We start from the raw sequence: 13,316 nt of genomic DNA, 5'->3' as shown, positions 1-13,316 counted from the left end.
CAAAAGCCTTTCCTCAGTAAGACACATGAAAGCCACTTGGAGTTTGAATAAAGGACCCAAAATGACTCTCAGACTGTGAGATTCTCTGGTCTGATGAAACCAAGATTCAACTGTTTGGCCTCAATTCTAAGCGTCATGTCTGGAGGAAACCAGGAACCGCTCATCAACTACCCACTACGACCCCAACAATGAAGCATGATGGTGGCAGCATCATGTTGTGCGGGTGTTTTGCAGTGGCAGGGACAGGGAAACTGGTCAGGATTGAGGGAAATCTGAAATAAACCCACTGTAGAATTTGGGTTCTCCACCTGTAATCAGGGTAGACAACTCACCTGTGAGCGATGTTGCTGTTTGACAGATTGGTGTGTCTGTCTGTGACACACCAACAGAAAATCTCAAAGAAACACACCTGAGACAAGCCTCTGTATTGTAAACAACATTTATTTAAATGTACAAAATCAGATGAATTGTCAAGCTAATCTTCATCCTCTTCCTCTTCCTCATCCTGGTTGATCTGGAAGTAGCGGAGCTCGTAGCTCTCCTTAGTGTTGGCCACGACGCGCAGCCAGTCACGAAGGTTGTTCTTCTTCAGATACTTCTTGGTCAGATACTTCAGGTATCTGCAAAATAATAGACAAAAACAAAAACAGTGTGTCAGATTCACTTTGAGATTTATCACTTTTATAAAAAGGTATGAGTTGACAGTGAGGACAGGGATTAGCGTATTCCAAGTTACTATTTAAACATCCAATTTAAAATCTGAACAAAGACTATACCATTCCACCTCCAATGTCAGCCGTTACCATTACGACTGTACTGTAAATGTGAAGCTATTAAAGTCGCATCTTCACTTTAATAGCTTTACATATACAGTACAGACAGGAGAGTGGTCTCACTCTTCCCATCAAATTCATACTAAGAAAGCACATAAAGGTTCGTCCCAAAATGTCAAACTATTTGTTTTATAAAAAAATCCAATATTAACAGTCCAATAGTAACAACAGCTCAACATTAAAAGTCCAGTAACTGTTCATCTACAGTAGTTATATATTATACATATTTTCTTATAAAATGTTAACGTTTCTTACAGGACAGGGTGAAGCTTCTGTCAGTAAGCGTATATGAGAAAGTATCACGAGAAAAAAAAAACTGAAGTTGCTCACATTTATAGAGAGCACTGGTGAGTTTTAAGGATATGAACCATACCAAGTTTTGATAATGTAAATATCTGCGCTGCCATGCTTTTAGTTTACTGTACTTTTTCCTGTGCTCACAAAGTAATCATTTAACCTTGTAAAAATCAGCAACGTTTCAATTGCTTATAGCAAGTGCTGTAGAGGATGCTAATTTGAATATGGAAAGAATATGAATGTGGGTATGGAAAGTAAACTCCAGGAATATGCTTTATTTTTCCCAGAAAGACAGATTAAAGAGAGGCTGAACAAGGGACTGCACTGACTTACTGAGGCTAGTGGGACAGAGACTAGCCTGGACATGATGTCATGACTTTGGCTCATGATGTTTTTCAGCCTTTTTCACCACGTGACATGAAAGCTTTTTTTTTTTTTTTCTTTTTTAACAGCAGACAGAGTAGAGATTAGTGAATAACCACAGCAGACATAACTATTATATACTATTCATCAATACATTTTGTCCTGTCGCCCAATCAATCATCTTAAAATCAGCAGGGTCATTAGCAACCAGCAATCAACTAATCAATTTTCAATGTCCACCCTGGTATTAACATGTGATCTGTATCTGGATCTATTATCTGAATTATGACATCTGATCCACAGGCCTTTACATTTACACCTGCTATCAAAAAAGTGTTCTCTTCATCTCCATTCTGCCCACACAGTGGTCAGATCTCATATGTATATTGGTTTGGCAGAGCTGGCGGACTTGTCAACAAACACGGTGTCCGAGGTCAAGGGGAGCAACAGGCCCGTTTGAGGTGAGCCAGGCCTGTTCAGAATCGATCACTGGCAGCCATTTAAATTTCTGTCTGGCTTGCTCCTGACTTGATCTGATGTCATGCAAATTTAGGCAATGATATCCCCACAAGATCAAGTCGGATGCAGTTTTTTGAGCCAGACGCTGCAGTTGCAAAACTTCAGACCACTGACTGAAGTATGAGTCAGAGACGCTGAATACATTCAGTTTGGTTAGTTCTCAGACTGCATACATTCTTTGATGGTTCTAGTCTACAATATGAATATTACCTATTTAATTCCTTAAGTATCATGAAGTGAAACAAACCTTTTGCTAACAAGTAGGATGTGATTCATGTTTTGAACTTACATGAGAATTCTAATCTTTCTGTATTTTCATTGTAAATAATGGAGTAATATGGAAGTTAAATCATAAACACTGTCATGATGATCACAGATAAACTGTAGAGAATTTTATTAGGCTACCCTGTCATACAGAAGAACATCATTAGAACAATAGCTGGAGACTGTGTACAAGCTAATTAGATCAGTCTGAAAATTTTTTATTTAATCTAACAGGATCTAGTAGAATGTGAGTATTTCTGTGACTTCCTGTTCAGACTGTCACTGCCCCCTGCTGCCACCTGCTCTTGTCCACTTTGCAAGCGAAGTACAGTTCATCTTGAAGAGCCTAATACCGTAGACAGATGTTATTCACTTTTTGCAAAAAGAAGACTTGCTAGCTATGCAGATGCCTGTAGCTTTTACCAAGCAGCTTAAGAAAGCAGGAAGAGGCAAGAGTTAGGGGACCTTTCAACATGTTGGGCGTTTTTCTATCTTAAAAATGTTTTCAGGCTGTACAGATGCCAGATCAAAATGCTATAATGTTGGCTGATCTGACTGCAATCTGATTATGTGGTCTTCTATATTTGCACTTGCATTAACATGTGTGATCCAGATCCTGATCTGGAAAGGATATCCGGATATACCACACGTTAATCCAATGGGCTCTATAGGATTGTCAGTACATGCCTATTGTGGGATACTGCAGGCCAATGAGGACTCACTAGTTTCCTCCAAACTGTGGATATCTGTCTCACAGCCTCTGGTTTAGGATAGCCTTCTCAACCTACCAAACCTTCTGACATAGAGTTTAAAAATACTGCAATCCCTGAGTCAATAGGGCAGTACCATAAGCAGTGGATAAAGTGTGACTGTGTCTTACCTTTTTGAGAAGGGCACCTCAGAGGACACTGTGATCTTGCTCTTGCTCCTCTCAATGGAGACCACACCACCGCCCAGGTTGCCAGCTTTCCCATTCACCTTAATGCGCTCCTGAAGAAACTGCTCCTGGAAACAGAACGTTTGTAGAAACATCACACACACAAAATCTCACATTTTCACTGTGATGGAACACAATCACAAGAAAAGGTCTCTGTAAATTGGTTTTCATATTGTTGTGACATTAACTTCGGTCTGTACTGAATTTGTAGTAAATGGACTAAAATACACAGACAACTGCAGGTCTAACTGGCGGTGGACTTACAAAGTTGGCAGCGTCCATGATCCCATCTTCAACTGGATGGGTGCAGTCCAGTGTGAACTTCAGAACCTGCTTCTTCTTCTTACCACCTTTACCGGTGTTCTGCTTCTTCTGCTAACAAAACACACAAAAAAGGGAAAGCTAAAACAGGACAGACTAGGTCCTAGTCTGTCCTGTATTAGCTTTGGCCCATACTCTTCAGAGGAGAACGTCACGCCATACTTTTACCTTGACTTTTAACGCCAACTCATTTGGGGTGTAATGCTTGTTGCCAAACATACAGGTCTTACTGAAAATAACAGCTGTTTAGTCAAAAACCTCTTTTTATTCGGCAACAATGTGTTTTAAACTGAAGCTGGTTTGCGACAATGCTTACTAAAAAAATGATGAAAACATGCGAAGGCTATAGGAAGTCAAGAATGAACCCAATTTATCTTTAGAGGTTTGGTGCTACGAGACGCGCTGACTGCCCATAAGAACAGGAAACATTTGAACATTTCCAGGAGTTCAGCACGGCTTTCGCTCAGGTGTCAGAGCTACAGAATAACAAGCGTGGAAAGCTAATTCTACTATCCCATTAGATGATAAACGCTTCTACAACTACATCACTAGTGCAACTTGTTAAACAAACCGCTGTCATGTGGCCATCTGTCCATGCAGGCTGGCTGGCTGGCTGAGTTAACAACGTGGTGAGCTTCAGTCCCTACTGACGTTACTTAGCTAACGGTGGCGGAGAGGCAACCATAGGCCACAGATATACTAAGCTAACCTATGTGCTCATAAAAACACTTCAAAGCCCAACCCAAACCCTGCACTTTCACAACGACTGTCATAACAAAATTGTCGTTTCGTATCACTCGATTCCTCTGGCTTTCACACAGGAAAATCTATTCTTTTGGTGGATTTATTAATACGCGATTTTACTTACGACAGGCGCCATGGCGGAGAAGCTTGCAGAAAGGAAGAGCAAACCGTGCGCATGCGCTACATGAATAAATCAAACACCGAATAATCGATTGAATCAGTGCATCTGAGATTGATTAGCAAGACATTTGGCAAAGGGAGTAAAATAGTTTATATTTGTGAAAACTATGGAAACCAAACCATATTATGGTGATACAGAACGAAGTCAAACTGGATACTGTGATTGTTTTGTCAAAATACAGAAGAGATTGCTCTTCTGTACCAGCTACTGGTCCACTGACAGCCTTTCAGCATGAGACTTCATCTCAGTATCAAGCTTTATCTGAACACTGTCTTTCTTCCACTTTTCATATCTCTGGTTGAGACCATGGTATGCAGCTGTTAGCCACTTGAGCTCACTCCTCCTTTCCTTGTTTTTACTAACCAATAACTCCTCCTGGCTCTTCTGATCTGCCAGCTGTTTTTTAATTTCCTCCAGTTTTTGGCCCAGTTGGATCCTCAGAGTTTGCTCTTTGAAGCACTTGGCTCTTTCTCTGTCGAACACATTAGTCTGCTGCTGTTTCCAGGTCTGTACTCTGTGGAGCTTGTTGGTCCGATTCTGAACCTGGTCCGAGACATAATTATTTTTCGTTGGTCTCTGACTTCAGGTCAGTGGAAAGCTCATTGGAAAGCTTTGGAGTTGAGCCTTCAGCTCCCCCAACTGTTGGAAGAGAGCCTTCTTTTGTGTCACTAAAATAAACTACCTTGCCCAGTAGTGGGGGCCCAGGGTAGGGCATTGGTCTTGGAGTCACCCAAAGTATCTGAAGAAAAAAAAAAAACACACACACACACACACACACACACACACACACACAAACCGTTAATTGATTTTGAGATAAATACTTGCATTTTTGCAAACAGCTACAGTGGCATGAAAATGTTTGCGCACTCTTGATCAAAATTTCTGTTATTGCAAATAGTTTCCAAAAGGCATGAAGTTACACATTTCTTTATTAATTTAAGTTACAATCCTTTTTTATTTCCATCTTTTATAGTTTCAAAAGGAAAAGGACCCGAAACAAAAGTTTGGGCACCCTGCATGGTCAGTACTTAGTAACACACCCTTCAGCAGGTATCAGAGCTTGTTAAACCTTTTCTGTAGCAGCTAAGAGTATTTCAGTTCTCATTTGGGGGATTTTCATCCATTCTTCCTGCAAAAGGCTTCTAGTTCTGTGAGTTTCTTGGGCCGTCTTGCATGCACTGCTCTCCTGAGGCCTAGTCACAGATTTTCGATGATATTTAGATCGGTGTTGAAAAGAATGGGGCCCTAGTGCACATGCGTATGGATTAGATGTGTTTGGTCAGTGCTCCTCTCCAAGGCCTTGACAAAATTATTACTATACTGTGTTTTATTCATTTATAGGCCAACAGTGTGTGTCCACTTATTTAAACGAATTGTGTGGAAAAGTCAAACGATGCCAAAGCCAAACGCCCCCAACAAAGCCAGGATGGCCAAGTGCCAAGCCACCGGAGCTAGTGCTATTGCTAACAACAAACCTGCAAACAACTCTTCCACTGCGTCGGAGAAACCACCGGACAAAACTTATGCCATGTACAAGGAGATGTCCAAGTCAGTTCTATGTGGCATCAACAAATGTTTTGATGCTTTTGAAACCAACATTCAGACACTTGTGGCTGCATAGCCTGATCTGCAAGCTCGTGTGGCTAACAAAGACCTAACCACTAGCGACTTCAAAGCATGCATGCAAGAGTTTCTAGCTAAGCTAAGCTTCTTAGAGCTTACAAAACAAAGCAGCCAGCTCCAAACCAAAGCGCTCAACTAAGAGACCCGCCCCTGGAGACACAATATTAAGATTGTGTAAATACAAGAGGCCACAGAAGAAGGTAAACCCACTGAATTTGTTTTAAAGCTGATTCCCAAGTTATTTGGGGAAGAGTATTTGCAAGAGAGAGAGCAGTGTGCATGGTCAAATTTAACTGGGTGTACAGTTAAATTTGACCATGCACACTGCTCTCTCTAGGTGGAGCCAGCTGCCGGAGCCAAGCCGTGCACCATCCTATCAAGCATCCCCCACATTCAAGTAAAAGAACTGATCCTTCACGGCGGCAGAATACAACCCATGGAGTACAAGGGAAACAAGGTCCTGGTGTCTTCCTGGCCTACACCACTGAAGTGATGAATCAAAGTCACGCCTTTTGCGATGTAATGCAAATTTTATGCGACAGAGGAGTCAGACACACCCTTCAGTACCCGGGCAGGCTCCACATTCATCACCAAGATTGAGGCACGTCGACAGTCTTCGACGATCCAAAGGAGGCAGCACGGTTCCTGGAAAGGAAAATTACACGCAAAGGGGAGTAAACCCGTACACTGATATTGTTCACTTTATAGTTGTTCCTGTTTACATGTTGGGATGCATCAATGCTCATTACTAACTTGACGTCTTCTCTCTCACTTTCTGCATGTATTTCTACCCCTGGTGCTGCAGACCCTGGATCTGTGACTGCAAACCCCTGACTGCCCCCATGATCCTGCTCAACTCCCACTGCTTCAATTATTATGATTACTATTACTGTTATTATATTTAGTTTTATTAGTATTATTAATCACCCTATTATTATCATTATTAGTCTCATTATTATTATACATCTTTATGTGGTACCTGTATTGTGCTATGTTATCTTTCCTCCCTCCTGCCGCCCAACAGTGCTGGACTTCTGGACAGGATGACAATGTCCCCATCCATAGGGCACAAGGGGTCACTGAATGGTTTGATGACTATGAGAATGATGTGAATCGTATGCTATGGCCTTCGCAGTCACTAGATCTCAACCCAACACCTATGGGAGATTTTGGACTGTCTCCACCACCATCATCAAAACGCCAAATGAGGGAATATCTTTGGTAAGAATGGTGTCCATCCCTCCAGTAGAGTTCCACAGAGTCTAGTGTATTACAGTTATATTGGTTTTTCCTTTCATTTGTCACCCATCTTTATTTGGTAAATTTTGAGTTAGTGTCATGAATGACCAGCTTTAGGTGCAGACATTGGATAATTCTCCCTAACCCTAATAGCATTTGATTGACAGTTTCATACCAGTTTATGCTTTAAAACCTTCTCGGGGAGGGGGGTTTGTGATAGTAGAGCATAGTTAGTTACCTGCCCAGCAACTAATTCTTAGATTGTAATGGGGAACGTGTCTGGTTCTGGAAGATACAGAGGGGGTTGGGTGGGGATGTGTATTGTTCTTTTTTATGGCTTAGACATGTCTGTTTTGTTTCTTTTTTTCTCCTAGATTGTGCTTTTATGAGGCTGCCAGTCACTTTACACCATTTACTACATTTTTGCTCTACCGCAATAACCTCCCTCTTACTCTCATATGCAGAGGTCTCATTGTAGAATGCAGATGTGGGGCAAGAATATCCCAATAGTCTAGACAGACTGTCCTCCTGCCTGCCCCCAAATATTGCTGCAACACAGTTCCAAAACAACCCGATTAAATCCAGGAATTTTGTAGATATCTGGAGAGTTCAATAATGTCTTCATCTAAATCATCAACTTGTCCCCTAGACCCCATCCAAACTAGGCTGCTTAAGGAAGCTTTACCCTTAGTTAGCACCCTTTTATAGATATAATCAATCTGTCTTTATTAAAAGGCTATATACAACAGCTGTAATTAAAGCTCTTTTTAAAAAGCCTAGTCTTGATCCAGATGTTTTAGCTAACTACAAACCCATATATAACCCTCTCTTTCTCTCTAAGATCCTTGAGAAGGCTGTCGCCAACCAGTTGTGTGACTTTCTACACAATAATATTTTATTTGAGGTATTTCAGGCAGGATTTAGAGAGCATCGTAGCACAGAGACAGCACTGGAGAAAGTTACAAATGATCATCTAATTGAATCGGACAAAGGACTTGTCTCCGTACTTCTCTTGTTATACCTTAGGGCTGCATTTGACAATACTGACCATCATATCTTATTACAGAGACTGGAAAATTTTATTGAAATTAAAGGAACTGCTCTGAGCTGGTTTGATTCCTATTTATCAGATCGATTTCAGTTTGTCCACATTAACGATAAAATCCTCAATATACTCAAAAGTTAGTCACAGAGTTCCACGAGGTTCTGTGCTTGGACCAGTTCAATTCACCTTATATATGCTTCCTTTAGGCAGTAGTATTAGGAAACAGTCCATATACCTCCATTGGTATGCAGATGATACCCAGTTGTACTTGTCAATGAATCTCAATGAAACCAATCAGTTAGCTAAACTTCAAGCTTGCCTTAAGGACATAAACACCTGGATGACCAGCAACTTTCTGCTGTTAAACTCAGACCAAAGTGAAGTTATTGTATTTGGCCCCCAACACGTCAGAAACACATTATCTAATGATATTGTTAGTTTAGATGGCATTGCCCAGGCCTCCTTAGTAAACTTGGAGATCTCTTTGATCAGGATATGTCCTTTAAATCCCACTTAAAACAAACTTAAAGGACTGCCTTTTTTAACCTACGTAACATTGTTAAAATCAGGCACATTCTTCCCAAAAAAAAAAAAAAAAAAAAAGCAGAAAGGCTGTCCCAACAAATCTCTCAATATTCTCCAGCTGATCTCGAATGCTGCAGCTCGAGTACTGACAGGAACTAGGAAAAGAGGATCATATTTCTCCCGTGTTAGCTTCTCTGCATTGGCTCCCTGTGAATATAAACCACCTACTGCCCCCATGATCCTGCTCAACACCCACTGTTTTAATTATTATGATAATCATTGTTATTATTATATTTAGTCTTATTATTATATATTTTTTTATTATTAGTCTCATTATTATAATAATAAGACTATGCGGTACTCCCTCCTGCCACCCAGCTATATATAAATAAAATTGAATTGTATTGAACTGAATTGAACATCCCACCAACAAGGACTGCTCTTATTATTTTCATGTCCACAAATCCTATATGAGATAGACTACTTTTTGGTTGATTCTCATTTAATTTCTCACATCACTAATACAAAATATCACAACATATTAATCTCTGACCATTACCCCATGACAATGTCCCTAAATCTCTCCCTTCCTAAACAAACGTATTCCTGGCATCTCAACCCTTCCCTACTTACTGACAAGATAGTTACAGAAAACATCACCACAACATTAAAAGATTTTGTAGAAATTATCAATAACGGCGAGTTGTAAGATTCTATTTCTCGGAAACATTAGAAGTTGTCATTCATGGGTATATAATTTCATATGAATCCGCTGCTAAGAGGGAGCGAGAGGGTCAATTATTAAATATTGAGAACACTCTTCCCGTCCTTGAAATGACATACCAAGCCTCAAAATCGTATGAAGACTGTAATAAGATAATGAATCATAAACACAATTACACCTGCATCCTGGGTGGTCAAAAAAACAAATCTCCTCTTGCATTAAGACAAAAGCATTTCAAAATGGGAGACAAGCCCGGGTGGCTCTTGGTGTGGCATTTTAGGGGCGCCCAGGCGTCAAGGTCAATCCAATGCATCTGATCGAGGGCAGGCACCCTGTTAACTAATCCCGAGGAAATAAATGACTGTTGTAAAGCTGAAAATTTTTATAAGAAATTCTGCGACATGCTCACCCCACTCCTCCTCAGAATGATATGTAGCCCTAAGAGAGACAAAGCCTCTCCAAAAACACCGTATGAGGCCAACATTTCTCTCATTTTAAAGCAAGGTAAAGAGGAAACAGAACTGAACAGCTGCAGGCCCATTCCACTCCAGAAGCTTGATAGAAAGGTAATCACTAAAATGCTGGCTAACCAGTTAAATAAGCACGTCATCTATCATTCATCCTGATCAGTCAGGGTTCATCCCACGCAGGTTCTCCTGGAGAGTATCCCGTTCAAAATAGTTAAAGATCACCTTACCTATCTTGGCCTAACAATACCCAAAGATCCTAAACTAATTTTAAAACATATCTTGCAGAGTTTATCTCAAAACTCAAGCAGAGCATGGAAAGTTGGAAAATCCTACCTCTGTCACTGATTGGCTGTATAAATTCAGTTAAAATGGTTTCTCTTCCCACTTTTCTCTATCTTTGCCAAAACGTCCCCATTTTTCTCCTATCAGCCTTCTTTAAAGAATTGGACTCCATATTTGTCCTTTATCTGGAATTACAAGAACCACAGAATTTTGAAAATCTACTCACAAAAGGCCAAGTCTGAAGGAGGGCTGGGTTTACCTGTATTCAGACATTATTACTGGGCTGCCAACGTTAGGGCTCTAATGTTCTGGCAACATGGGGCTCCAGGTAACTTGGCCTCTTGTGGCCCCTTGTGGGTACATATAGAGGCTAGCTGTGTTGTTAATTCGTTTTTTATTGAAAAACTCAGTCAGAATTCTCAACCAGGTTAGGAGTGTTCTGAGACTACCAGAGACCTCTGTAAAAATACTCATTTATTTCAACCACTCCTTTTTACCCTCATGGTCAGACAAAACCTACCATGCCTGCAGGGAGAAGGGTCTAATTTCTACTGAAGACCTAAACATAGAAGGACAGTTTGCATCATCCACCTCAGGCCACTTTTCATTAAGAGCAGGTCTAGACCGTACTCTTTATAGTTATATTTACAGAAACACAACATTCCCCCATGAGCAAGCATTTGGCGACAGCGGCAAGGAAAAACTGCCTTTTAACAGGTAGAAACCTTGAACAGAACCTGGCTCAAGGTGGGCGGCCGTCTGGCCAGACTGGCTGGGTTGAGAGAGAAAGAGAGAGAGAGGGAAAAAAGAGAGGGGGGGGGGCATAGTAGACGTTACACATAAAGACGTGTAACAATAATGAGACTAATAATAAAACTAATAATTATAATACTAGGGTACTGGTTATTAGTATTCCTAGTACTAGTATTACTAGGGTAATAACACTAATAAAACTAAATATAGTAATAGATGATAATCATAATACTTGAAACAGTGTTTGTTGAGCAGGATCATGGGCGCAGTAGGTGGTTTGCAGTCACAGATCCAGACTCTTTAGCACCAGGGGCAGAAATACCTGCAGAAAGCGACAGGAGGAGAGAGGATAGAGATGAGAAAGTACAAAACTACGGGAGAGAGAAGAAGTCAAGTTAGTAACGAGCACTGATGCGATATAAACGCGTGCAGTTGGAGAGGAAGAGGAGGAGAGAGGAGCTTGGTGCATCATGGGAAGTCACCCGGCAGTCTAGGCCTATAGCAAATAACTAAGGGATGGTTCAAGCCTGAGCTAGCCCTAACTGTAAGCTTTACCAAAAACGAAGGTTAAGCCTACTCTTAAATGTGGAGAGGGTTTCTGCCTCCTGGACCAAAACAGGAAGATGGTTCCACAGTAGAGGAGCCTGATAGCTGAAGGCTCTGCCTCTCATTCTACTTTTGGAGAGTCTAGGAACCACAAGCAAGCCTGTGTTCTGGGAGCGCAGTTTTCTACTGGGGTAATAGGGCACTATGAGTTCTTTCAGATATGATGGTGCCTGACCATTGAGGACTTTGTAGGTGAGGAGGAAGATTTTAAATTCTATTCTGAATTTTACAGCGAGCCAATGCCGAGAAGCTAACAGGAGAAATGTGATCTCTTGTCCTAGTTCCTGTCAGTACTCGTGCTTTAGCCTTCTGGATCAGCTGGAGAGTATTTAAAGATTTGTTGGGACAGCTTGATAATAAGGAGTTGCAGTAATCCAGCCTAGAAGTAACATAAACATGGACTAGTTTTTCGGCATCTTTTTGAGAAAGGATGTGCCTGATTTTTTGCAATGTTATGTAGGTGAAAAAAGGCAGTCCTTTAAGTTTGTTTTATGTGAAAGTTAAAGGACATATCCTGATCAAAGATAACTCAGAGATCCCTAACAATGGTGCTGGAGGCCAGGGCAAAGCCATCCAGAGTAACTTTTCATTCGATAAGCTGTTTCTGACGTGTTGGGGGCCAAGTACAATAACGTCAGTTTTGTCTGAGTTTAACAGCAGGAAGTTGCTGGTCATCCAGGTCTTTAAGTCCTTAAGGCAAGCTTGAAGTTTAGCTAACTGATTGGTTTCATTGAGCTTCATTGACAAGTACAACTTGGTATCATCAGCATAGCAATGGAAGTTTATGGAGTGTTTCCGAATAATGTTGCCTAAAGGAAGCATATATAAGGTGAATAGAACTGGTCCAAGCACAGAACCTCGTGGAACTCTGTGACTAACTTTTGAGTATATTGAGGATTTATCGTTAATGTGCACAAACTGAAATCGATCTGATAAATAGGACCTAAACCAGCTTAGAGTGGTTCCTTTAATGCCAATTAAATGTTCCAGTCTCTCTAATAGGATATGATGGTCAGTGGTATCAAATGCAGCACTAAGGTCTAACAAGACAAGTACAGAGACGAGTCCTCTGTCTGATGCAGAAAGAAGGTAATTTGTAAGTTTCTCCATTGCTGTCTCTGTGCTATGATGCACTCTAAATCCTGACTGAAAATCCTCAAATAAAATATTATAATCTAAAAAGTCACACAACTCTTTGGCGTCCGCTTTCTCAAGTATCTTAGAGAGAAAGGGAAGGTTAGATATGGGTCTATAGTTGGTTAAAACATATTAATCAAGAGTAGGCTTTTTAAGAAGAGCTTTAATTACAGCTATTTTAAAGGACTGCAGTACATAGCCTGATAATAAAGACATATTGATTATATTTAGTAAAGAGGCGCTAACTACAGGTAAAACTTCCTCAAGCAGCCTAGTTGGGATGGGGTCTAAGAGACAGGTTGATGGTGTAGATGAAGATATTATTGAAGTTAGTTAGCGAAGGTCGATGGGAGAGAAACTGTCTAAGTATACATCAGCTTGCACAGCTGTTTCTAAGGTTCCTGTTTTTGAAGATAAGTCGGTGCTGGTCGAGCACATTAGGTGGTGAATTTT

The 13,316-nt window shown here is 40.8% G+C and overlaps 1 protein-coding gene across 6 annotated transcripts; it reads right to left on the bottom strand.

Annotated features, from left to right (window-relative positions):
* Positions 1-420: 420 nt before the first annotated feature.
* LOC120804515 (60S ribosomal protein L22) lies at positions 421-4,516 on the bottom strand. 6 transcript variants are annotated; one of them, XM_040154009.1, is made up of 4 exons: positions 4,403-4,516; positions 3,478-3,588; positions 3,157-3,281; positions 421-620 (listed from the first exon to the last, which is right to left on the bottom strand). In XM_040154009.1, the coding sequence occupies exons 1-4, from the start codon at positions 4,412-4,414 to the stop codon at positions 476-478; spliced, it is 393 nt and encodes a 130-aa protein (XP_040009943.1). In that variant the 5' UTR covers positions 4,415-4,516; the 3' UTR covers positions 421-475. The 6 variants fall into 6 exon arrangements, with proteins under 6 accessions (XP_040009943.1, XP_040009944.1, XP_040009945.1 ...); XM_040154010.1 differs by having other exon boundaries at positions 3,478-3,585; positions 4,403-4,509; XM_040154011.1 differs by lacking the exon at positions 4,403-4,516 and adding an exon at positions 4,106-4,376.
* Positions 4,517-13,316: the final 8,800 nt, after the last annotated feature.

Source organism: Xiphias gladius, chromosome 18, assembly GCF_016859285.1.
Source record: "Xiphias gladius isolate SHS-SW01 ecotype Sanya breed wild chromosome 18, ASM1685928v1, whole genome shotgun sequence".
NCBI lineage: Eukaryota > Metazoa > Chordata > Actinopteri > Istiophoriformes > Xiphiidae > Xiphias > Xiphias gladius.
Note: the sequence above shows the minus strand (reverse complement) of the source record. Positions and strands in the feature narration are given on the sequence as shown.

What these genes read in the sequence shown, in the direction of transcription:
- LOC120804515 (XM_040154007.1), bottom strand. Translation starts at nt 3,753, where the DNA reads ATGTTTGGCAACAAGCATTACACCCCAAATGAGTTGGCGTTAAAAGTC. An exon ending in TCATGGACGCTGCCAACTTT is followed by an intron (nt 3,282 to 3,477) that starts GTAAGTCCACCG and finishes TTCTGTTTCCAG; the next exon opens with GAGCAGTTTCTTCAGGAGCG. An exon ending in GAGGTGCCCTTCTCAAAAAG is followed by an intron (nt 621 to 3,156) that starts GTAAGACACAGT and finishes ATTATTTTGCAG; the next exon opens with ATACCTGAAGTATCTGACCA.